The sequence below is a fragment of the Dipodomys merriami genome, unplaced genomic scaffold (genome assembly GCF_024711535.1).
Source record: "Dipodomys merriami isolate MVZ:Mamm:240054 unplaced genomic scaffold, mDipMer1.0.p SCAF_21, whole genome shotgun sequence".
NCBI classification, from domain to species: domain Eukaryota; kingdom Metazoa; phylum Chordata; class Mammalia; order Rodentia; family Heteromyidae; genus Dipodomys; species Dipodomys merriami.
Genome location: NW_027203493.1, coordinates 22,935,849 through 22,960,018, shown reverse-complemented (window position 1 = coordinate 22,960,018; position 24,170 = coordinate 22,935,849). Strand labels below are relative to the sequence as shown.

Sequence of the window (24,170 nt, the reverse complement as noted above, 5' to 3'; positions counted from 1 at the left end):
AGTAGATAAATGGAGCAAGAAAATGTGAGATATATAGAAATAGACACAAACACACACACACACACACACACACACACACACACACACACACACACACACACACACACACACACACACACACACACACACACACATACACAATGGAATTCTATGCCTCCATCAGAAAGAATGACATTTCCCCATTTGTTAGGAAATGGAAAGACTTGGAAAAAATTATATTAAGTGAAGTAAGGCAAGGCCCAAAGAAACATTGGTCCCATGGTTTCCCTCATTTTCAATTACTAGTATATGTCTAAGACAAGCAGAAACGGTCATATAAGTTGATGTTAGGCAAAATGAACCCCAAGATAAGTATTCAAATGGTTTTTTTCTTGCTATTGTTTCTGACATATTTATAAGATGATTTCTTTGATGCTTTGTATGTCCCTCCCCCATGGTTTTACCCCTGTATATACCCCTGTATTTGATATTGGTATAATTTTTGGAGGGCAAGGGAAAAATCAATTGTTTAAATAGGGATACAGGTGGAACCATTGCAACAATGAGATGTACAAGGAGTATCATTTTCTGAGTCTGGTCTAGACAATTCATAAGACCATAACTGTAAAATAACAAAAGTTAAGATAGATGGGTTAAAAGGGGATGGGTTATGGCTCCAGTGATACTGTGTATGAATAGTGATTACATGGTGCTCAAGTCAAACTCCGCTACTCCTCAAAACAAACAAATAAATTGGAAATCAGAATGGCCTCAATATTTGCAAGATGGAAGCGTGAAGCTAAAGCAAAGGGTTTTTGTTGTAACTATTAAACTGTTCTTTTGTCAAGCCAAATCAGTCACAAACAATAGTAAATAATAGGCCATGCTGTGCTTGTATAAAGCTTAGTTTTTTTAAAATGTAGCAGGCATGTTAAAGCCTTTGCTTGCTCAACTTGCATTTAAGAGATTAAAATAACTGATAACTGAAGGTTTTTACATCAGTACCCCTGGCCAAATGACAAATGAAGAAATAAAAGTAAGATCAGATAATAAACATTGGAACAAACATTGGAACAGACATTGGGACAAACCTCTGCCTACTGTCCTGACAAATGAGACATGTTTGTGTGTGTTTAGTGTGTGTGTGTGTGTGTGTGTGTGTGTGTGTGTGTGTGGGTGGGTGGGTGTGTGTGAGTGTGTGTGTGTGTGTGTGTGTGTGTGTGTGTGTGTGTGTGTGTGTATGCTAGTACTGGGGCTTGAACTCAGGGTCTTGGTGCTATGCTTAGCGTTTTTGCCCAAGACTGGTGCTCTACCATTTGAAACACAGCTCTACTTCTAGGTTTTTGCTGGTTAATTTGAGATAAGAATCACAGACTTTAAATGTTATTTTTATTTCATATGGCTAATTTCGAGAAAGACAAAGTAACATTCATCCTTCTGTTAATAATGAAGTTTAAAGGGTATCTTGGCCAAGAACACCTTTCACCAGCTGATGAAGAGTAATGAGAGTGTAATGACATAAGCAGCTTGGTAAAACAAATCAACATAGGACTGAATGTATTTATCATCATTATGAGTCATATGAATAGCATATCTTTGAGGTGCAGGCTAATCTGGAAGGAAGATTATTGAAATCATCACCTAGTAACACCAAACAAAGCCTGAGAATGTAGTTCAGTGGCAGAGAATTTGTCTAGTATACACAAGGCCTGTGGGTTCAAATGTTCAGTCCCAGCACTTAATTAAAAAAAAAATGACCAAGCAAGACTCAAAATAGGATGAGAACAGGCTCACAAAGCCTCTGCCTTCTCTAATGACTTTATTTTTTTACATATTTAAATTACACTTATAAATTTCAGTGAGCATTATCAAAGATTACTAAAAAGCTCTGTATTTACAGGACCTTATTTGGGAAGAGAGGTACCACATAGCCGAGACATCTGGCTGCCAAGCACAATGCTTTCCTCAAAGAAGTGATATAATTTTCTGCTAATGTGGTGCTACCACTTTATTACCTCTAAGACTTGACACATTTTGAAGGAAAGCAAACACAGGAATTGACATCAGGATAATCACCCAGGTCCAAGATGGCCCAGGATGTTTCCATCCTGATTCCATATAAGTGCTACTGCATTAACACTCACACCAGAACCTGTTAATTCTGATGCACATCTGGAAAATACACAGACTAGCAAGCCACATCCTGCTTGGGATGCAAGCAGTTTGACTTCTCATCAAGTGTCTTGGCTGACAACTAGAAAAGTAGACAGTCTTCTAGGTGAAACTATTTATATAAGTAAAGATGTGAGGAATCATTGCTATCAGGCTGAGAAATGACATTATTAGCATGGTAATGGTGGGGTGGTGTTATAAATTTTATTTTTTATTTGCTATCATTCCCATGATTTTCTTCAATAAATTTAATTGAGTGTTTAGGAGCCCTGCCTAGAATATTAAGGCATTAGAGCTTGCACATAGCATTTCCTTTCCACCATTAGCAGAAAAGATGCCATTCCGACTTTGTATTGAGTACAAATGGTAACTGCCCATGACTTTATGGACATTTAATGGTGGTACAAAAGTAAAATATCTTAATAATTTATTTAGCTAAACTATTTATTCCAAGTTAGAGGTAAAAGTGCTGGGGCCCATTCCATCCCACCAGTACAATGACTGATCCTTCTAATCCCTCATGGATTTGGGGACAGGAAGGAAAACAGACTCTAGTGAGACTATGACACAAAGTATAGATGTTTAAAACCAGTACCAAAAATGGCAGAGCCCCATGCCTGCAGAGGAGCAGACTCCAAAAGATGAAGAAGGTACAGTAATAATAAGAGCTTCATGAACCCATGAAGCACGTTAACCCAGGCAGATTCACTGAGATAGACAGTGAAGCGAACCTTCATATCTTACTGACGTGAAGAGAAATGATGACTTCGATGATTTAGGCTTCCTTAATAATTACAATGTTACAAAACATTCCTCAGACTGGCTCTCTGAGAACCATGTTTCAGAGCATCTTACTTTCTTTTCAGGAAACATGAGCTGAATATATTAAGGCTCTCATATATACTGATGGAAGAGATGATTTTGTGTCAGTTTGAGAGAACAGATATTTCCCTGGGAAGAAGGCTTTTTGTGGTGGATTCAAAACTGAACAAAAGAGACAGCCATGTGTACCACCAGTGCATGAAGTAGCCCTTATCTTCATTGGTCCCAAGGAGGGAAGTCACCAACCTGTGATGAAGCTGATGATTATTCCAGCACCAATGCATCCTAGGTAGCCCATGGCACTGAAGTAAAGGTAGGAGAGTGAGTACCAGGTGTCAGCTAGTACAGGTCTGTGGGAGACAACAGCACATATCACATTCTGCGATTATGATCCACAGTGATTTATCAGATAGCTTAGGGTTTATACTGGGGTCTGGATATGACAGGGTAAAAGAGACAAAAATTAAGGGGTTTTGTAGCACAAGGAAAAGTACCATAGTACCCTTAGAATCATACAATCCTATCAAACTTTGGAAAGAAGGTTCAGGACAAAAAACAGTTTTTCCATATTATTCTGTAGGTTAACTGAAGAATGAATGACCTCAATATGGTAGCTGTAGACTCAGAAAAGTACTTCAGTAATATACATCTGGAGACAGCTTTGGATAGGGAGAGAAGAGAAGGAAATGTGGCAAGCCAAGAGGAATAATAAGAATAATTTCACATATATTAGTAAATTATTCAATTCAAGTAGAATCATTTTACTTGTGCGGAGTTTGTAATGATGACAGTAATTTTCAGAAAGACAAATGCAATGGAAAAAGAGGGGGTATGCCAGTCCCAGGTAGATCTTCACAGATATGCAGAATTACCTGGTAATTTTTAGAAAGGTTGATGGAAGAAATGAGAAAATGCAGGGAAATATTGATAAGAATCAGAAAATAACTGCCCCCAAACAAACAAGGTGTCTGGAAAGTCTTAAATTTCCTATTTTTGAGACATGTCTCAATATTCAGTTAGAATTAATACACACTTATCAAGTCAGATATAACACTATATATATTAATATGTAATACATGCTATATATGTATATATTACTATATATGTAATATATACTATGTAATATATTCATATACATTATTAATATATATTCATATATGTATATATAACATATACTCTAGTTTATAGTTTATAATATATAATAGTTTACAGTTTATAGTTTACAGTTTATAATATATAATATATTATATAAGAGGTAGACACAGATATATTGACACAATATCATTTGATCTTCCCCCAAGCCCATAATTAGAGGTCTACCACCTCATATTTGTCCAGTAATACAGAGAGGAAATGATAAAATCAAAATCCAAGCAGTTCATTATTTCAAAGCCCATATTTTTTTCCTACACCATAGAATGTCCTCTATTCTTGTCTTAGATTAGGAAGAAATGATTTTGTGTCCTGAGTGTGGACAACAGCCTAGTCCTCTTCTTTGCAAGACCTTCATTTTTTAAGAATAATGTGATGCTTGTACCTGTTTATCTAATTTTCAACACTCTACTAATGCTTTATGGTGTGCATTCATATCTCAAGATATATTTGTGCCAAGTTTACGGTTATGTGCCTAAATACAGAAGAGCATCTGCAGAAAGCCACAGCCCTGCATAGCAGTCTTCAGGCTTCTCTACTACAGAGTAATTCTCATAGGAAAGTAATCCATGTCAGACTGATCCCTGAGGAGTGTACTTTCCCTCGATCTGAGGACCTGCTCTCTGGACATAGCATGACCTTGAAGTCAACAAACCTGTTAGAGATCTCTGGATGGATTGTTGTTGTCATATTTGATTGGACACATTGGTCTGTTGATAAAGGCAAAGGCCACGTCTTAGAATCTGGAGCAGGATAAATGAAGGACCCGATGCCTACCCAAAATGAGAAGGCAATCCCAGTAATGAAGCCTCCTAGTGCACCCTTTATGAAGAAAGAAGAAGTTAATAAGCTGGGAGAACAAAGCAGTGTGTTGTAAGAGTAATGATACAATTGGTCCTTGCCTCCACAGAGGAAGAGGTTATCCATCTCAACCACTGACCACACACATTGGAAGCAGCCTAGCTTGCCTTAAATTCAACACTCACAAAGCTGTCTGTGTTTATAGTGCTGGGGTCATAGGATGGTTTCATGCGTGTTAGACAAGCACTTTACCAAGGAGCTACACTCTGGTTCCACAAAGCTGCTTTAATGAAGAATGTGTTCCTTAAAAGATGATCTAAGAGAATTTCACAGTAATCACTTTATTTCAATTTATAGCAAGGCATTTTCTTCTCTTTGGTATTTTTTCTTGTAAAATAAATATTGGGGCTTCAATTTTCAGAGGAAGACTTTCAGAAGTTGAGAAAATCTTTAAGTAAACAGGACAATTGTAGCCATTTTTTACTGGCAGCTAATATACAAAAATTCTTAACTCTATTTTTCCCCAAGTAACTTGGTTAATCTGCAAATCTTAAATTTAGGCTTTATGACTGGCAAGTTTTATAGTCTTTTGTTTCAGTCTAAGTACTACAAAGTGCAACCATTAGTCCTTTCCTTCAAACGTTCTATTTCCTGGGGAGAATAAATGGCATTTCCAAGTAACACGAAAGGAAAAAAAATTGTAGGGTCCTGGTCTGAGCCAGGGATCATAAAGAGGAATGTAGAATCCTTACCTTCCAGTTCACAAAAGGGAAGAGGATTCCCAGAGAGAATAAACCCAGCATCGGTCCCCCGCACATACCATGGATGCTGATGGTAGCCTGTGGAACAACGCAGCCAGGTTAGCCCTATGATGGCATTGCACCTGTAGCTTACCTGTCACTTTCCCTTTCTTATACCTGGAATGAAATGCGGTCTTATTTCTGTTTGGGCTACTTGTCAAACATGTGGTTTCTGTAAGTCAGTTCTGAGTTTAATAATAAATATTATCTCAAAAAATAAAAAGAAAGTCTTTCCATTTCCCAACATTCTTTCTGATGGAGGCATAGAATTCCATTGTGTATATATACCACATTTTCTCGATCCATTCTTCTACTGAGAGGCATCTGGGTTCGTTCTATATCTTAGCTATAGTGAATAATGCTGCGATAAACATAGTTGTGCTGGTAGCTTTAGTATGGCCTTGTTTGTGATAGTTTGGGTAAATTCCTAAAAGTGGGATTGCTGAGTCATAGGGGAACTCTATGAATAGTCTTTTGAGGAACCTCCATACTGCTTTCCAAACTCAAAGAAACATACATAGGTCCATGGTTTTCCTTATCTGCATTAACTAGTATATGTCTAGGACAAGCAGAAGAGGTCAAAAGCTATGTACATATGACCATATAAGATGATGCTAAGCGAAATGAACCCCAAGATAAGGATACAAGATGTTTCATCTGTCTTGTTGGGTTTTTTTAAATGTACTTATAATATACTATGTGATTTTTTTGTTTCTTTGTATGTTCTTCTCCCATAGTATAACCCCTGTTGTCACTGTATTTGATTCTGGTGCCCTGCATCTTGTATATACATTTTTTAATTTGGAGAGGGGAAGGGAAATAACAAAATGCTGCAATAAGGACACAGGTTGACCCATTATAACAATGATATGTACAGGAAGTGGCGCTGTAGCTCAAGTGGTAGAGCGCTCGCCTTGAGCTGAAGAGCTAAGGGACAACGCCCAGGCCCAGAGTTCAAGCCCCATGACCGACAAAAAAAAAAAAAAAAACAATGATATGTACAAAACGCTATGTTGAAAACAAACTTTATAACTTTGTGGGGGAGAGGGAGGGTGGAGTTGGGGAGGTGGAGAGGAAAGAGATGGTAGAGGAAAAACAAAGGAGGGGGTAACAATCCTTGGTAGGAAATGGACTCATTACCTTACTCATGTAACTGTAACCCCTCTGGACAGTATCTTTACAGTAAAAATATATATTTGAAATTAAAAAAGAAAAAGAAAATCAAGGCTAACAGAACCTTAGTAGATTTAGGGATATGCCTGATGTGAAAGGGGCACAGGCAAGATATAAATCCAAATTTATAACCCACATTTGCTCTTCTAAAATTAGGCTTTAAAAGAAAATCAAGAGCACAGACCTCCATAATGTCCTTGTTCTTTTATATAAAAAGCAAAGAAAAAGGTTTGAAGGAGAATGTCAATAACAGTAAGAATACTCAAGAGTTTGCTCAGTAGCTCACATCTACTGAATTTCAGTTTTCTTCTTTCTCTAAAAAAAATACATGATGAAGGGGACTTTTAGTCCATATGCACTTTCATGTAAACCATTTGTCCAGAAAGATAAGCTGCAATACATTACCATTCCCTCTGTTGATTGACAGAATTAAATCCTGCTTACTGTGGCTGCAGTGTTGAGAAGCTAAATGATTAACTACCACATAGGAGAGCCAATGATATAGCTAAAACAATTATTTCTTCTTGTGAAAAAATTACAAACTTTTCCAAAATCATTAGTATGTCTCAGAGGGTATATGGCTTCTATCTATATGACAGCAAAAAATAAATTTGGAAACTCTCTCTCTCTCTTTCTCCTTCTCTCTCTCTCTCTGTCTCTCTCTGTCTCTATCTCTCTCTCTCTCTATGTGTGTGTGTGGGGGGGGTTGTTCATATTACAAATATATTTTCATATATATTTCCAATTTGCAAACTCAGGATAAGAACTTCTTAGTTCCTTCATCAGAAAAAATTAATTCATTAATTACATTACCAAGAACATAGCATTGTATTAATATCATTTTAATTGCTGATTATTGCTAAAACTGAATTGCAATTTTTTGATCATTCTTTCAATGCCTCACTACCAGTTTTAATAGTTTCCCATTCTGAAAATCAGTTTTTATAAATTATTTTTGTGTATATTTACTTTAGACCCATTTTGCATGAATGCAAGTATTTTAGGCTTGGTGGAAGGAAGATTTTAGAAAGATAGAGAAGGAAATGTTTTTGTGAAATCACAAGTGACTTTTTTCTTACCTGTATAACACTACCCATGAGGGATGCAAGCACTGCCATAGAGGTGCACACTATGCCAAACAGGAGACCTGAAAGAAAGAATATTCATGATAATAAATTTCCTCAGGGAAATTAAAGAATAACTTAGGAAGTGGAAAAACCTCTCATGCTCCTGGATTGGGAGGATCAACATTGTGAAAATGGCAATACCTCTAAAGGCTATCTACAAATTCAATGTGATACCCATTAATATTCTATCCTCATTCTTCAATGAAATAGAATAAACAATCCAAAAATTCATATGGAACAATAAAAAACCCCGAATAGCAAAAACAGAAAGAACAGTGTTGGAGGAATATAAATACCAAATTTCAAACTCTACTACAAAGCTATAGTGTATAGCTTGGTACTGGCAAAAGAACAGACCTCAGGACCAATGGAAAAAAACTGAAGACCCAGAAATGAACCCACAGACTTATAGCCAGCTAATCTTCAATGAGGGAACTAAAAAAATAGAATGGAAGAAAGACAGCCTCCTCAGTAAATGGTGCTGACAAAATTAGTTAATCACATATAGAAAACTAAAGCTAGATCCTTATATATCACCCTGCACCAGAATCAACTCCAAATGGATCAAAGACCTCAAAGTCAAAGCAGATACCCTGAAAACATTACAGGATGGAATAGGAGAAACTCTAGGGTTCCTTGGCACAGGCCAAAATTTTCTTAATAGAGACCCAGAAACACAACAAATCAAAGAAAGTATGGACAAATGGAATTGCATGAAACTGCAGAGCTTCTGTATGGCAAAGGACATCGCTAGCAAGATCAATGGAAAGCCCATGGATTGGGAGAAGATCTTCACTAGCCATACAATGGAAAAGGGTCTCATATCTAAAATATACTTGGAACTCAAATAATTAAATTGCCCAACAACAAATCCTCAAAGAAACAACTGCATGGTAAATAAGTGGGCTAAAGACTTAAAGAGAAACTTCTCTGAAGAAGAAATAAGAATGGCCAATAGACACATGAAGAAATGCTCAACTTCTCTAGCCATAAAAGAAATGCAAATCAAAACAACATTGAGACTCTACCTCAGCCCAGTTAGAATGGCAAAAAAAAGAACTCTAATAACAACAGATGCTGGAGGGGATGTGGTCCATAGGGAACCTTACTGCATTGTTGGTGGGAATGTAAACTTGTTCAACCACTTTGGGAAACAGTATGGAGGTTCCTCAAAAGACTCCACATAGAGCTCCCCTATGACCCAGCAATCCCACTTTTAGGCATTTACCGAAATGAAAACGAACAAGGGTTTATTAAAGCTATGTTTATTGCAGCATTATTTACCATAGCTAAGATATGGGACCAACCGAGATGCCCCTCAGTAGATGAATGGATCAAGAAAATGTGATATAGATAGATAGATAGATAGATAGATAGATAGATAGATAGATAGATAGATAGATAGATAGATAGATAGATAGATAGATAGATGACATTTATATATGCATATATATAATGAAATTCTATGCCTCCATTAGAAAGAATGATATCTCCCCATTTGTCAGGAAATGGAAAAACAGAAAAATTTTATTAAGTGAAGTAAGCCAGGCCCAAAGAAACATAGGTCCCATGGTTTCCTTTATTTGCAATAACTAGTATATGTCTAGGACAAGCAGTAAAGGTAAAAGCTATGTGCATATGACCATATAAGATGATGTTAAGCTAAATGAACCCCAAGACAGGGACATAAGTGATTTTTTCTTTCTTGCTATTGTTTTTAACATACTTATAATGTTCTATGTGATTTTTTTGTTTCTTTAGTAGGTCGTATAACCCCTGATTTCATTGTATATGATGTTGGTGTCCTGCATCTTGCATATACACTTCTCGTGTAACTGTAACCCCTCTGTACAGTATTTTTACAATAAAAACATTAAAAAAAAGAAATTTCCTCAGGAGACTCTTGGTTTCCAGGCATTCTTGAGCATACCCACCAGAGCTATGCGTAACACAAGCTCTGAATGTAAATAATTGCAAAGAGCAAAGTCCTCTTCCAGCAGGCTGAGCCCAGGAGTGGTCCTTAAGTAAACTATGTTCTGAGCACAGGCTTTCTACATAAGTCAGAGTGAACTAGAGCAGTGCCTTGTGGGTGTCCTTTCTGGGATTTCAGAGGAAATCTGTCATGCAGAAGCAACATCCAAAACAGAAAATGCCCAGGCAAATCCGGCTGAATTCATGGAAACTAATTCTTGGTAAATCATTGGCTAGCAATGAGCTGAAAAAGTACATACTAACGTTTTTGAAAAAGTTATTTAACTTTTAATATGGCAAAATAACACACATTCTACGTAAGAGATTGAAAAATCTGGATTCTCTTTTTTTCTTTTTTAGTGAATTATTCACACTACTCATATTACATGTCATTAATTTTTATATCACCTTAAAGATGTGTTTACATTCTGCCACAAAGGGATTCTGAATACTATGACTCCTCCTGAATCATAGCTCATTGAATGAGACTGTGTATTCTTTTCTGTCATTTTTAAAGATGATTCTTTCTTTCTTTCTTTCTTTCTTTCTTTCTTTCTTTCTTTCTTTCTTTCTTTCTTTCTTTCTTTCTTTCTTTCTTCATTTCTCTGTAGGCTAAACTGTGTTTCAGTGTAACTACTAATTTAATGGTATTAGATTATAGCCATTTTATTGAATTATGATACAATGAATTACCAATTGAATTACCAATGCAATGAAATGGAAACTGTTTTTTTTCCCCAAAGGACACACACTCTAAGAATAGATTATTCATGAATCAGCTTGAACCCAAATTTACTAAAAATCAATATATAGGACTGACTAGCACATAGTAAGTGAAATGTGCCTGCCTCAATTAAAGCAAATACTTTGATTTTTCCCTGTGTGTCATCAGCTCAGGAGAATAGAAAACAATACTCAAGCATCAGAAAAATCCCTGCCTCAAACCAAGAATATCTGAGTGAAAGTAATGCCTATCCAATTTCTGTGAAATCTAATTCTGAGAACAAGTTACAAGTAACTTAAGTACCCACTTACAAATAAGTAGTTGAAATCAATCTATCCTTGTTCAAACATAAGTAGAAAGAAAAAAGAACTATGGAATTCATTAAAAAGTAAAGTCAAACAAGGTAATTTATATAGATGGAAAGCTCAAGTAAAGAATACAATAGTTAAAATAAGTTACCTACAGACCTACAAACTGTAGTCTTAATATGCTGCAAAAATACAGAGATTGTCACCTTTACAAGATTTTTTCAAAAAAGAACACATAGATTTTTACAAAGCAAAAATGTAGAGGTCAAGAAAAAAAGAAATGCAAATAACAAAGAAATCCAGATAAGATATAACTTAATAGATTTATATGAAGGCAGACCAGGCATGATAAGAAAACACTTGATCATATATACATAGCTTTTGACCTTTTGTACTTGTCCCAGACATATACTAGTTATTGCAAATAAGGAAACCATGGGACCTATGTTTCTTTGGGCCTGGCTTACTTCACTTAATATAATTTTTCCAAGTCTTTCCATTTCCTAACAAATGGGGAAATGTCATTCTTCCTGATGGAGGCATAGAATTCCATTGTGTATATATACCACATTTTCTTGATCCATTCATCTACTGAGGGGCATCTGGGTTGGTTCCATATCTTAGCTAGGGTAAATAATGCTGCAATAAACATAGTTGTGCTGGTAGTTTTAATATGGTCTTGTTTGTGGTCTTTAGGGTAAATGCCCAAAAGTGGGATTGCTGGGCCATAGGGGAGCTCTATGTGGAGTCTTTTGAGGAACCTCCATACTCTTTCCAAAGTGGTTGAACAAGTTTACACTCCCACCAACAATACAGTAAGGTTCCTTTCTGTCCACATCCTCTCCAGCATCTGTTGTTATTAGAGTTCTTGATTGTAGCCATTCTAACTGGGGTGAAGTGGTATCTCAATGTTGTTTTGATTTGCATTTCTTTTATGGCTAGAGAAGTTGAGCATTTCTTTGTCTATTGGCTATTCTTCTTTCCTCTTCAGAGAAGTTTCTTTTTAAGTCTGTAGCCCACTTATTAATCTTGCAGTTGTTTCTTTCAAGATTTGTTATATAACCAGATAAGATGAAGCTAAAAGAAATGAACCCCCCAAGATAGGGACACAAGTGGATTTTTTCTTTCTTGCTATGGTTTCTAATGTATTTATAAGGTACCATGTGATTTTTTTGTTTCTTTATATCTTCCTCCCCCACAGCATAACCCCTATTTTCACTGTATTTGATGTCGGTATAATTTGGGGAAGGGAAGGGAAAAAAACAAAATGTGTTACAATGGGTCAACCCATTGTAAGAATGAGATGTACAAGACACTATGTTGAAAAACAAACTTTACAATTTAGGCAGGGGGGTGCGGTGGGAGTGTAGTTGAGGAGATGGGAGGGAAGGTATGGTAAGGGAGAAACAAAGGAGGAGGCAACAATGCTTGATAAGAAATGTACTCATTACCTTGCTCATGTAACTGTAACCCCTCTGTACTGTATTTTCACAATAAAAAACTTATAAGAAAAAAGAAAACACTTGAAAGAAAAACTTAAAATCATGAGAGTCAACCAAGCAAAAAATAAATCATGCTTATAAAATATTTTTAAAGTTATTTAAAATAATTCCAAATTGTAGCAGGTTTCAATTGATTCTTCCCATCCATATTTTTTGTATATATAGATTCAAAACTGGGTCTGTTCTGAATATGAACATTTTATTCTTGTCATTACCTCATAAACAATAAAAGATAGTGACTGTTTACATAGCATTTATATTGCATTAAGTATTAAAATAGTCTAGAGATAATTTATATTATATAAGAACAGGTACATAGATAATATGCCAATAATTCAATATTTTATATGACACCTGAATATCCACATATTTTATATCTACATAAGACTCTTGGAAATAATCCATAAAATGCTAAGGGTTGTGTTGTTTTTTGTTTCTTGTTTTTTGTTTTTTAAACAAACAAGGAACAGAACCTTTGGGGAATGTACAGATGTTACACTGCTCAGCATTTTAAAAGAATGAACTACTTAAAAGCACTACAAAGCCACATTCTAAAGCAGGATGGCACTTAGAATTGTAATAAAAAAATAACTTAAGGAATATATAAATGTCCTTGTAGATAAAAAATTCTACATTTTATATCATTGTTTATAAATAATATTTATCATAATATTTATTAGTTATTATCTAATGGGAAATAATAAATGATGTTAGAAAATTATTCTCTATATGAAAGACAATTTAGATGCTTACATTGAGTCATAATCAAATATGCAAATATATTGAATAATAAATATGAAATACTAAAGTGCATGGGGCTGGGAAGGTGATTCAGTGGTAGAGCACTTACCTTGCATGCCTGAGGCCCTGGGTTCAATTCCTCAGCACCATATAAGCAAAAAGCAAAAAGCCAGAAGTGGCGCTGTGGCTCAAGAGGTAGAGTGCTAGCCTTGAGCTGAAGAGCTGAGGGACAGCACCCAGTCCTAGAGTTCAGGCCCCACAACCGGACCCCCCAAAAAAAAATACTAAAGTGTCTTCTATAAGAAAATGTATACTTGGGTTTTAAGTACAAATGTAAAGTGTAGAAAATGAGGGGAAATAAATTAAAATGATACATATATTTTATAAAGTATAAAATCAAAATTTCTGCATATACAAATTATACTGTAAAAATTAATGTAGGTGACACTTTGCAAGAGACAAAGGCCTTATTTCTAATATATATAAAGGCAATGTAAAACAATAAAAAATTCTAAGTTTTGGATCAAGAAAATGTGGTATATATACACAATGGAATTCTATGCCTCCATCAGAAAGAATGACATTGCCCCATTTGTTAGGAAATGGAAAGGTTTGGAAAAAATTATATTAAGTGAAGTAAGCCAGGCCCAAAGAAGCATAGGTCCCATGGTTTCCCTTATTTGCAATATCTAGTATAGGTATGAGTCAAGCGGAAAAGGTCAGATAATGTGATGTTAGGAAAATGAACCCTTAAATATGTATTTTAATGTTTTCATTTCTTTCATGCATGTGTTTCTAACGCATTTATACGATTATTTCTTTGTTGCTTTGTATGTCCCTCCCCCACAGTGTAACCCCCGCTTTCACTATATTTGATGTCAGTATAACATGTGGAGGAGATGGGGACAAACAAGTCGTTTAAGGATTCAGGTGGACCTGTTGCAACAATGAGAAGTACAAAATGTCATGTCAAAACCAACTTTACAATGTGTGGGGGGGGAGGGGGGTATAATTGGGTGGGGGAGGGGGGAGGCTGGGAAGGGACGTGAAGGGTAAACAAAGGAGGAGGCTGCAATGCTTGGTAAGAAATGTATGCATTATCCTGCCCATGTAATTGTAGCCCCTCTGTACAGCATGTTCTCAAATAAAATTAAATTAAATTAAAAAAAATTCTAAGTTTTTATCAAAAAGCACATAGAATGTTTATAATGATTTTCTCACAAAAATATAAATGAGTAACAATCTGAAAATGTTTAAATGCACTATAAGTTTTAAAAGAATGATGATGGCCCAAAATACAATTTTGTTAATTTTCCATTAGTTTAAGTATTTTCAAACAATATTAATATAAAATACCCAGGGAATATGTCACACATAACTCTTGACTCAATCCTACTGGAATTATTTTTCTTAGTATAAATCAGGTCATTATATAAATTAATATTATTTAAACTAATTCAACTTTTGGAAATTTGTTCTGTGGGAAAAAATAAGCATGCAGTGAAATGTATCTATGTGGTTCTTATAACAGTGCTTCAAAAATTGAAAAAATAAGCAAATAATTAATTTAAAAGAATATGGTACTGTTATTCAAATATAATATTTCCAAAGAATACACAGTGACAATGAAAGTGCTCACTATAATTTTTCATGAGCAAAACAAGAGCAAAATTGGATAGAAATAATTTTATATACATAGTCAGAATCTTTTCCTGGATTTTCTACACCAAGTAAATGTAGTGTCCAATGAAAAAGAAGTAAACTTCATAAAACTATAATTCAATAATTTAAATGTTCGTCATCATAATTATGAAATGCAATTCTATGATTAAATGAGGAGCAAATGTTCTTTAACATGAAGTTACCAGGAGTTTGTTTTAAGAGAGAATTCTTTTAAAAAGTGACTGTAACTTCAGTTTGACCAAGTGAATGGCCATATTGAATAGAACATCTCCCCAGGGAGAATGGCTAATGCGGTCAACATAATGTGATCAGAAAATGTGGATATAATGAGTCTGGAGCAGTAGACTGAAAATTCAACCAGTATAAAAGGAATTAGCTGGTCTTTCCTCCCCATTAACCTCCTAGTGGTGTCTGAGAAAGTGTGAGAATCTCTATGTGAGATTCTCCATGGATCCTGATAGCCACCTATGCCAGCTAGGGCAGCCTAAACAGCACATGCAGGATTTTGACACATGTACCACATGTACATTCATGAAATAGAATGGAAGAGCCACCAGCTGTACCTACATAAGCCTTTACTGATCCAAGTGCTCTTCTTGTCAGAGAGATGGGGAAAGCAGGTCTTGACAAAATCCTCAAAGGTCACTGTTGCTAAAGCATTGATGCTGGCAGCCACTGTGCTACAGGGAGAGAAAAGCAACAATGTAATCCTCATTAAATGCTATATCAGCAGGCCCTGTCTTCTAGGCTTGATAGACAAGAAGGGCTTTCTGTGAAACAGATACATACATCTCTAAAACTTCAAAGAAATGATATGGCCCTTTTGCTCGTTCTTAAAAGCTTATTTGGTGAAAGTGCTCCTTCAATTCTTCCACAAATTTTATGAAAGAAATTTGACTTTCATGCTCTAATTTCCATTAATTTACAGAAGGCTTGTGTGTGTGTGTGTGTGTGTGTGTGTGTGTGTGTGTGTGTGTGTGAGAGGGAGAGAGAGAGAGAGAGAGAGAGAGAGAGAGAGAGAGAGAGAGAGAGAGAGAGAGAGACTGGGGGAGAGAGAGTGGGGGAGAGAGATCACTCACATTTAGGCTCAAGAACAGAAGAAGCACTTATCATAGCCCCATTGATGTAGTTACCATTAATTAATAACCTATCTAGTTAACTAGTCATGCATCTGTTTATTTATTCTGGGCATGCATCATAAAACTAGTCATGCATCTGTTTATTTATTCTGGGCATGCATCATAAAATGAGAACTGGAATAAGACAAATCTTACTCTAACTAAGAATACAGATATTGAACAGCCAATAACACAATGATTATAGTTGTAAAATTGTTATAAAGGGAAGGAGCAAGGCTCTGTGAAAGAACCATCTAACAGAGATATAAACTGATAGTTAAAAATTCTCCTGTAGCAAGTAACCGTTAATGAAGACATTGAAGGAATTTGTGCCAAGTGGGGGAAAGCATGGTCAAAGATGAAAATTACAAGTACATTAATTGAGATGGAAAGGAGCTTGCTACAGCACACAACCTAAACCACTATTGTGGCTGACTACTATTGTAGTCAAAACAGAAAAATAGAGGGGCAATAAGACTGTGAGGTTACAAGCCCAAATTGTGTTAAAGTTTTGCTTTATATGCATATGGCATATGTTCTCTTTGGGACTTTCCAATCAATTTTAATTAGAAGCAAAAATGACTTCGGAGTTTAAACACTTGAAGGTTCTTTGCAGAATAGCATGAAAGTGTATATTCCATGCTACATAGACCAGAGATATATTAGTTACTCAAATAAATGATTAGACCAAATAAGGCATTGCAAAATCACAACCCAGATATTCTGTCCTCTAAACTACATAAGAAATTATTCTTGTTTGCACATTAACTATCTGCCATTGATTTCAATTATACAGAAAATAAACAGAAGTATAATTAATGGGGAAAAAAGAAAAAGTAAAAGACATTTATTGATTTGAACAAAGTTAAAGCTCAAAGAACTGCAATACTGTGGACTCACACCTAAATATTCAGGAGGCCTAACTCTGTGGATCATGGTCAGAAGCTAGCCTGGGCAGAAAAGTCTGTGAGACTTGTGTCTCAAATTAACCAGCAAAATTAGCCTGGACAGAAACGTCTGTGAGACTTGTATCTCAAATTAACCAGCAAAAATCAATAAGTGGCAGTGTTGCTCAAATGGTAAAGGACCAGCTTTCAGAGAAAAGGACAAGGGACAACACTAGGCCCTGTCACAATCTCCAACATGATACAATTCCTGCTGACAAATCCAAAATAATGGAGCCACTTGTTCATGGACTGAAATCTCCAGAACTGGAAACCAACATAAATTTTCTTACATTGTAAGTTATTGGCATGTTATTGTATTGAAAATATTATAAATAAGAAGAAAGGTCCAGATTTAGAGGGAAATCTAGGCCTATATCCTGCTTCACAGTTTATTAACTTCTCATGGAAAAGAAATCTACTAAAGTCTCAGGATCTTAAGCTGCAATGATGATATTAGTAAACTTTTATTCTCATATGCTACCTGACAACACATCAAAGTAAAGCAGTCAGTAGATGAATTAACAAGTCAGTGTTAATCATTATACTCATCACTCTGTTTTACCATCATCATCATCATCATCTTCATCATCATCATCATCATCATCATCATCATCATCATCATCATCATCATCTTTTGTCCATCCATATACTAACCTCAGCGTTCCACTAAAGGCACTAGCCACAAAAAGTCCTGGAAGTCCAGGCATAGTTTCAAATATCTCCATAACAAAATATGGCATCAGCTAAAAAGAAAACATATGGAGAGGGAGAGAGAAAGAGAAAGCTGAATATGAGTAAAGAAATGGTGAATGACAGCCATTCCTGAGCATATTGTCTATAAATGTATATAACCACATTTAATGTACTATATTGACATGATATTTATTTAACTCATGCTGGTAAACTAGAGCCAACAGTATAAAGGCAACATCAACCAACAGAGCTATGAATTCAAAACCTCTTCTCCCTACACTTGTCTGGCCTTGTGTTCAAAGACAAACGGAGCTGTCCTCATTTCATATGTACACTCCCCTCATTAGAACTTTGCATTTGTTATATTACTCAGAAGTAAAAAAGCCAAGGCCTTGGAATTTGGGAAGTGGCTGCAGGTGCAGGGAGAATAAGAAATAGGTCTAATATTACCCAACCATATCCAGAATTTCAGTGATTCTTGTCATTTCCTGATGAAATCAAAGAAATGCATACCTGGTCTGGTGCTGAGATATTTCCAGAAGTCCAAGGGTCACAATCTTTGAAGTAGGAGTACATGATTAATCCAGAGAAGACAGCACAGAAAGAAATGATCCAGAGACCCAACAAATTAAAGTATAAGGCACTAGAAAAGAGCACAGGGGAAGGCTGGTAAGTGCTATGCTATGCCATATTGTGGGCAGGCCATTCCTGTGGTCAGGAATATTTTGTTCTTGATCATTCCTGAAGAAACATATTTTACACTTATTTTGTACTTTCTTATACATTCTGTTTTAAAGTAATTAATATATATGAATAAGATAACGTTTACTTGGGTTTTCTTTTTCCATAGGGACCTTTCCCCCTCAAAATCTCAAAATACATACCAGCCACTTGTGCTATATAGCTTTAAATTTATTTTACTTTAGTGATATGTGCCTATAGTTCCAGCTGCAGGGAATCTGAGGCAGGAACTTCTCTTAAACACATGAGCTTGAGGCCAGCCTAACAAGACAGTGGATTCTGTCTCAAAAATAAAGGATAAACAAAGAAATACGAATAATCAAAATGCTTGATTTAACAGCCAATGCTTCCCTCTTTCTCCAGAGGCCTCTTCTCTTTATAGATTTTTTTCAGCTTAAGATTAAGCAATATTTTAAATGAGGTTCCACTTCAAATTAATTCCAGGATCACAATCACATGTATTTTTATCAATACAGCTGCTTGATAAAGAGTTGATGGTGTGTGTGTCTGTGTCTGTGTGTGTCTGTGTCTGTGTGGTGTGTGTGTGTGTGTGTGTCTGTGTTTTTGTTTGGATGGTTCATTTTACTGTCTTTTATTATAACAAGATTTGAATATGTCAACAGTGAATGACTGGATGAGTGAATGAATGAATGATGAATAATGTATTCACTTCTTTCCTGAGTTATCAAATACATACATATATACACATATACACATACGTGTATAACTTTATAATACTCCTTGGAATTCAACTTATCAAACATTTGAACCATTTCCAGGCATTTTTATGATCTATTCAAAGAAAATAAGAAATAGAATATTGAAATAGTTTAAAAATTATGTAACTGTAAAGGCTTAGTAATGGTAAGTCTTCTCTAAGAAAAGTTTAGGGCATCCTCTTCAGGCGAGAGATGTTGCAGGCTTGGGCAGTAGAAATGAAATGAAGTACCCTTTGTGAACTAGCACAGAAATGCCTTGGGTGTCCATGATAATGCATTTGATGTCTTTGGTGCTTGAAGGAGCCACACAACTGTGTTTCCTCCATTTATTTCAATGGCAGCAAGCCTGATAGGAGTTGGAGAGGTCATAGCCCATTATAGCTTACCATACCACTCTACCCTTCTTTGTTTTCTAACCTCACCTTGGAAACTTCTGAGGTAAATACATGTATGGAAGTAAACAGAACAGACCTGTAGGGCTTCTTAGCAGACAAAGACAGATTTCAGAAAAGAGTTCAACTTTGTTGATTTGCAAATAAAACATTAGCTTAATTAGAGTTTTTCCTTGTAAATTAAAGAAAACTGAAAAGTAAGGGTAGCCAATCAGAAAATGATAACCAACTGATTGCACAAGGGACTTTTCAGCAGAAAGAACTAAATAAGGAAGCTGTTTTTAACAGCAAGCAGTCAAAACAAATTCTTTTGCTTTACTTCTGAGTCTGTGCTGTAAAAGCTCTGCCCTGTGCCTCTGCAGTGGCTTCCCCAGACAGCTTCTGGTTTGTAGCTGTCTGATTCCTGAACTGTTGATTGCTCAAATACATTCTTAAAATAAAGTGTATTGTGGCATAAGCATGGCAGTGAATACCTTTAATCCCAACTAATCAGGAGGCAGGGCTAGGGGGATATAAGTCGAAGCCTAGCCCAGGCAACAGCACAAGAAACTAAACTAAAGCACAAAAGGCCAGTGGTAGCAATCAATGCTATAACACTACCTTAGCACATATAACGCCCTGAGTTCAAACCCTTGTAACTCCAATTAACACTGTAGTATTAACACATGAAAAATTAATAGTTGAAGAGACCACACCATGTAGTAACTAGAAATTAGACATTTCAATTCAAATTTCACTTTCAAAGCAAATAGAAATTAGTCATCTCATCATGGAAACTATGAACACAACACAAACTCCAATCATCATTTCATTTCTATCCAGTATATTTAATTTAACATTGCAATTTTTAATAAATGAAGGCCAGTCATAAAAGCAAGTAAACTTTAGTTTAAGCTAGAGTTTTATCACTTCTTTGTTAAGGGAATGGCTGTTTGCTTCAGAGAGTTTTTGAAATAGTGAAATAAATATCTCCATTGAGCTCCCTCTTTCCTATACATGTAACACCCCTAGGATCTGTATTAAGAGCTCCGGAAAGTGAGAGAAAATGAAATGCTTTCCTTAACCAACTCACAGCTTCGCCTGCTTTTCTGTTTTGCAAGAAATGCATCTCTGGATGGCAGATTGATTAACTCCGTAGACTCCAAGCCATGTAAATGTTCCTCCCACTGAGAGTGTCCAAAACGTGTGTCGTCGGAGAGGATCCACGTCAAAACTATGAGACAGAAAGAAAGGAAAGAACAAAACCGCTCTGTTAACACCTAGGATATGCATTTACAACCTTATAAAACATGAAAAAGTAACCGTGGACGTACTCAAATACGTGGAGTCGGGATCCATTTTTGGCTTGCTCCCATACATTGTGGAACCCACCAGCCTTCGCTGATCCTTGAATCAGAACCGACAAGAAGCCCGCAAACATGACGGCCATCTGAAACACATCTGTCCATACCACTGCTTTAAGTCCTCCCTGAAATGGAGCAAATGCTGAGAAGTCTCCAAAATGTGGCCTGCGATCCTTCTAACTGTGGGCAGTGTTCCTACTCATTATTCAGTCAGAATTACTGGGATGCTATGTGCCAAAGGATGTATTAAATGTGGGGCTAACATGGTAAATGACGGAAACAAGTCCCTCAATTGGAGATGTGGATTATCACGTAGCAATATAATTACTTTAAATTGTGAAAAATGTGATGAGTGTGACTGTGAGGACATGATCTTAAAAAGCAAACATCGAGCTAATTCTACAGGATGCGTAGGAATTTTCCATACATTGAGGACCAAGAGAGGGTAGGAACAGGATGGGTGAAGGAAGGAGAATCGTGAATCCCCAGGACATGAAAGAAAGCTGATTGATACAGATGGAAAGTGTAGGGAACCCAAGGGGAGGTTGATACATTTTCCAGAGGTCAGCTAGATCCTAACAATGTGACCGAAACGTTTTCTCCAAAACTAAAGGAGTTAGATGATGAGAGGAACATTTATTTGTTTCACAGTTGTTCCATTGTGTGGATAATTAATTTGTAAGGATGTGGAAAATGAGAGATCAGAAGAAGACACCTGACCTTATTTTAGCTATCTATGCCCAGGAAGCTCAACAGATTGAAACAGAGATAGAAGTTGATGGAGTTGAAATAAATCCAAGAGACATAAAGCAAAACTCATCCTTCATTAAACACAAGCACTATGGCAAGCAGGAAAGTAAGAATAGTTACATGAGTCCAATGAGATGTTTTATGAAACCAGTGATCATGAATACATTTTGAGAAGGCTGAAAATAAGAAAACAAAAACAAAAGAGGAAGAAATGTTTCTTCTAGATATTCATGGAGAAATGAGATTTAATAGCTACCAGATGGTCAAATAGCCAGAGCTTCAGGAAAATGAGTCTGGGTGTAGTAATCAGGACATAGTGTAACACATGAGTTTCAACCAGTAGTTACCACACTACCAAACTTCCTCACTGAGAAACTTAAAAAACATATCAACAAGTCCTCATATAGAAACCCTCAGAACAACCAAGCTGAGATGAGAAAATGGGGAAATGAAGTGTCATACAAGGTGTTTTGAAAATTAAGCAATTGGAAAATGAAAGGATATTTTTAACTATTCCAGTTCACTCCTCCAGAGTGTCAAGAACTTCTGTGGAGAGATGACAATTTCACCTTTAGCTTGAGAAGGAGATCCTGGAGTCACCCCCACCATTTATCTTTTTAAATTAAAGTTTAACTTAAAACCAATAATAAGATTCCTGCTAAAGTCATGTTAATGATTTGATTCAAATCTTGTTCTGAGGACCAGTAAATACCTTCCCTTCCTCTTCCTAGATAGTACTCTCTTACACTCCTTTAAAAAATGTTAAACCTTTCTAATTCAAATCTTAGCTAGTAACATGAAGAATGTTAAAGTCTTCAGTCTTCAAGATCTATTTGACAGCATTTATTAAAAAAAAACTCTACAAAAACATCATGAAAATAAGCTACAAATATTCCTGAAGAGTCAGATTATAATAGTCATTACTAAGTCTCACCTGACTCTTTCATAAACCAAATCTCTCTCTGTCTGTCTCTTTCTATCTCTCTGTCTCTCTCTCTCCTCTCTCTTATGTATATAATCATTCTTTGTTGTTGGGGTTTAATGCTCACTTCCATAAATTATGAACCTTTCAACGGCAGGAATGATCTCTTAAAGTCTCCTTCAATGCTATTTCCCACATACTGTACATGCTAATGTGTTTCACAGTAAAAAAGACTTCAAGGGATCATACAGGTTAGATAAATAGACCATCAATTTAGTGGGATACCTCAAGCATGACTAAAGAGAGATGAATCAGAGGCAAGGTAAGATGCACACAAAATGAGAGATTTTTAAGCATATACTGAAAAGCTGATTATTCAACCTGAATGAACAGCAAGAAGAAAATGAAGTTAGTAAACTGGCATGGAGAAATGGTTGTTTTAGGAAGATGGCATGTTTCAGCAGCAGGGCATATCAGCAAGACTTCTGAGTCTCTGCTTGCCCTATTTATTTTCTTCTCATGCTTAGATCAATTGACTTTTTAAAATTTAAATCATGCTTTTCCATTTCAATTGACTTACTTAAATGAGATGCCATAAAGTTTGGCTATCCATTTTGTGATCATAATAGGGTTTGAACTCAAGGCCTCATGCTTGCTGGACTCCTTTGCTCTACTGGTTCCCTACTACTTAGGTCATGCCCCTAATCCTGCTTTTTGCTGGTAATTTTGGAAATGATAACTTACAGACTTCTCCTCCCAAGCTGGCTTTGAACCATGATCCTCTACATCTCAAACTCCTGAATGGATATGTCTGTTGGTTTGAGCTACCAGTGCCTTGCTTACAATGCATAGTTTCGGTAAAAATTTAAGCAACTCCATGATCTTCCAAACTGAAGTATTATAAAACTTTTAAATTTGCTTGCTATTTCTAATTTATATGACACTGTTTTACATTTGGAGGTGGAGCACTCTTTTTCTTAATCCTTAAATTTTAAAAAAATAGCTGTTATTATTTTCAACTTTCATATTATAAATGATATAGAGCATATGATAAAATAATATGCTATATAAATTATAATTATCAAGTGCTACAAATTGTCTAGCTTAACTAGATCCCCAGTACAGTTTAAGCATCCCTTATCTGAAATGCTTAAAAGCAGACGTGTTTCATTTTTCATAGTTTTTCAAAGTTTGGACTATTTTTAGAGACTTTACTACCTAACTCATACCTAACCAGAAAATTCAAAATCTGGAATTCTCCAAAAGTTGAAAGTGTATCCATTGCATTTTTAAGTAGTTTGTGCTTTTCCTATCCTTTAGTCACCATTTTGAAATTTCAAAGAAATGCTGCCCTTGGGAAATTAGACTTGGGTGCTTTGCTCATCCTTCCTCATGTTTTTTGGTTTGCTTTTTTGTTTTTAGTCTGATAATACTTTGAGGATTCATTTGTGTTTTTGTCTGTGAAATAGTATAGAGTCCTTAACTGGATTTTTCCTCTGGAGAAGATTTGTACCTTTTTCCTTGTAAGACTCAAAATGTATCACTGAACTTGAATCACTGTAGTTTTCCTCACAAGACAAACAAGACAGC

General features: G+C 35.9%; 1 protein-coding gene across 1 annotated transcript in view; it reads right to left on the bottom strand.

The window, feature by feature from the left end:
- The window catches only part of LOC138834037 (sodium-coupled monocarboxylate transporter 2-like), a 48,950-nt gene that overhangs the window by 6,000 nt on the left and 18,780 nt on the right, over positions 1-24,170 (bottom strand). The window contains exons 5-13 of the mRNA XM_070032708.1: positions 20,879-21,033; positions 20,638-20,778; positions 18,227-18,356; positions 17,675-17,763; positions 15,523-15,635; positions 7,979-8,046; positions 5,679-5,765; positions 4,781-4,947; positions 3,220-3,323 (exon numbers count right to left, since the gene is read on the bottom strand). Coding sequence (XP_069888809.1) covers positions 3,220-3,323; positions 4,781-4,947; positions 5,679-5,765; positions 7,979-8,046; positions 15,523-15,635; positions 17,675-17,763; positions 18,227-18,356; positions 20,638-20,778; positions 20,879-21,033 — 1,054 coding nt within the window. The remainder of the gene's footprint in view (positions 1-3,219; positions 3,324-4,780; positions 4,948-5,678; positions 5,766-7,978; positions 8,047-15,522; positions 15,636-17,674; positions 17,764-18,226; positions 18,357-20,637; positions 20,779-20,878; positions 21,034-24,170) is intronic.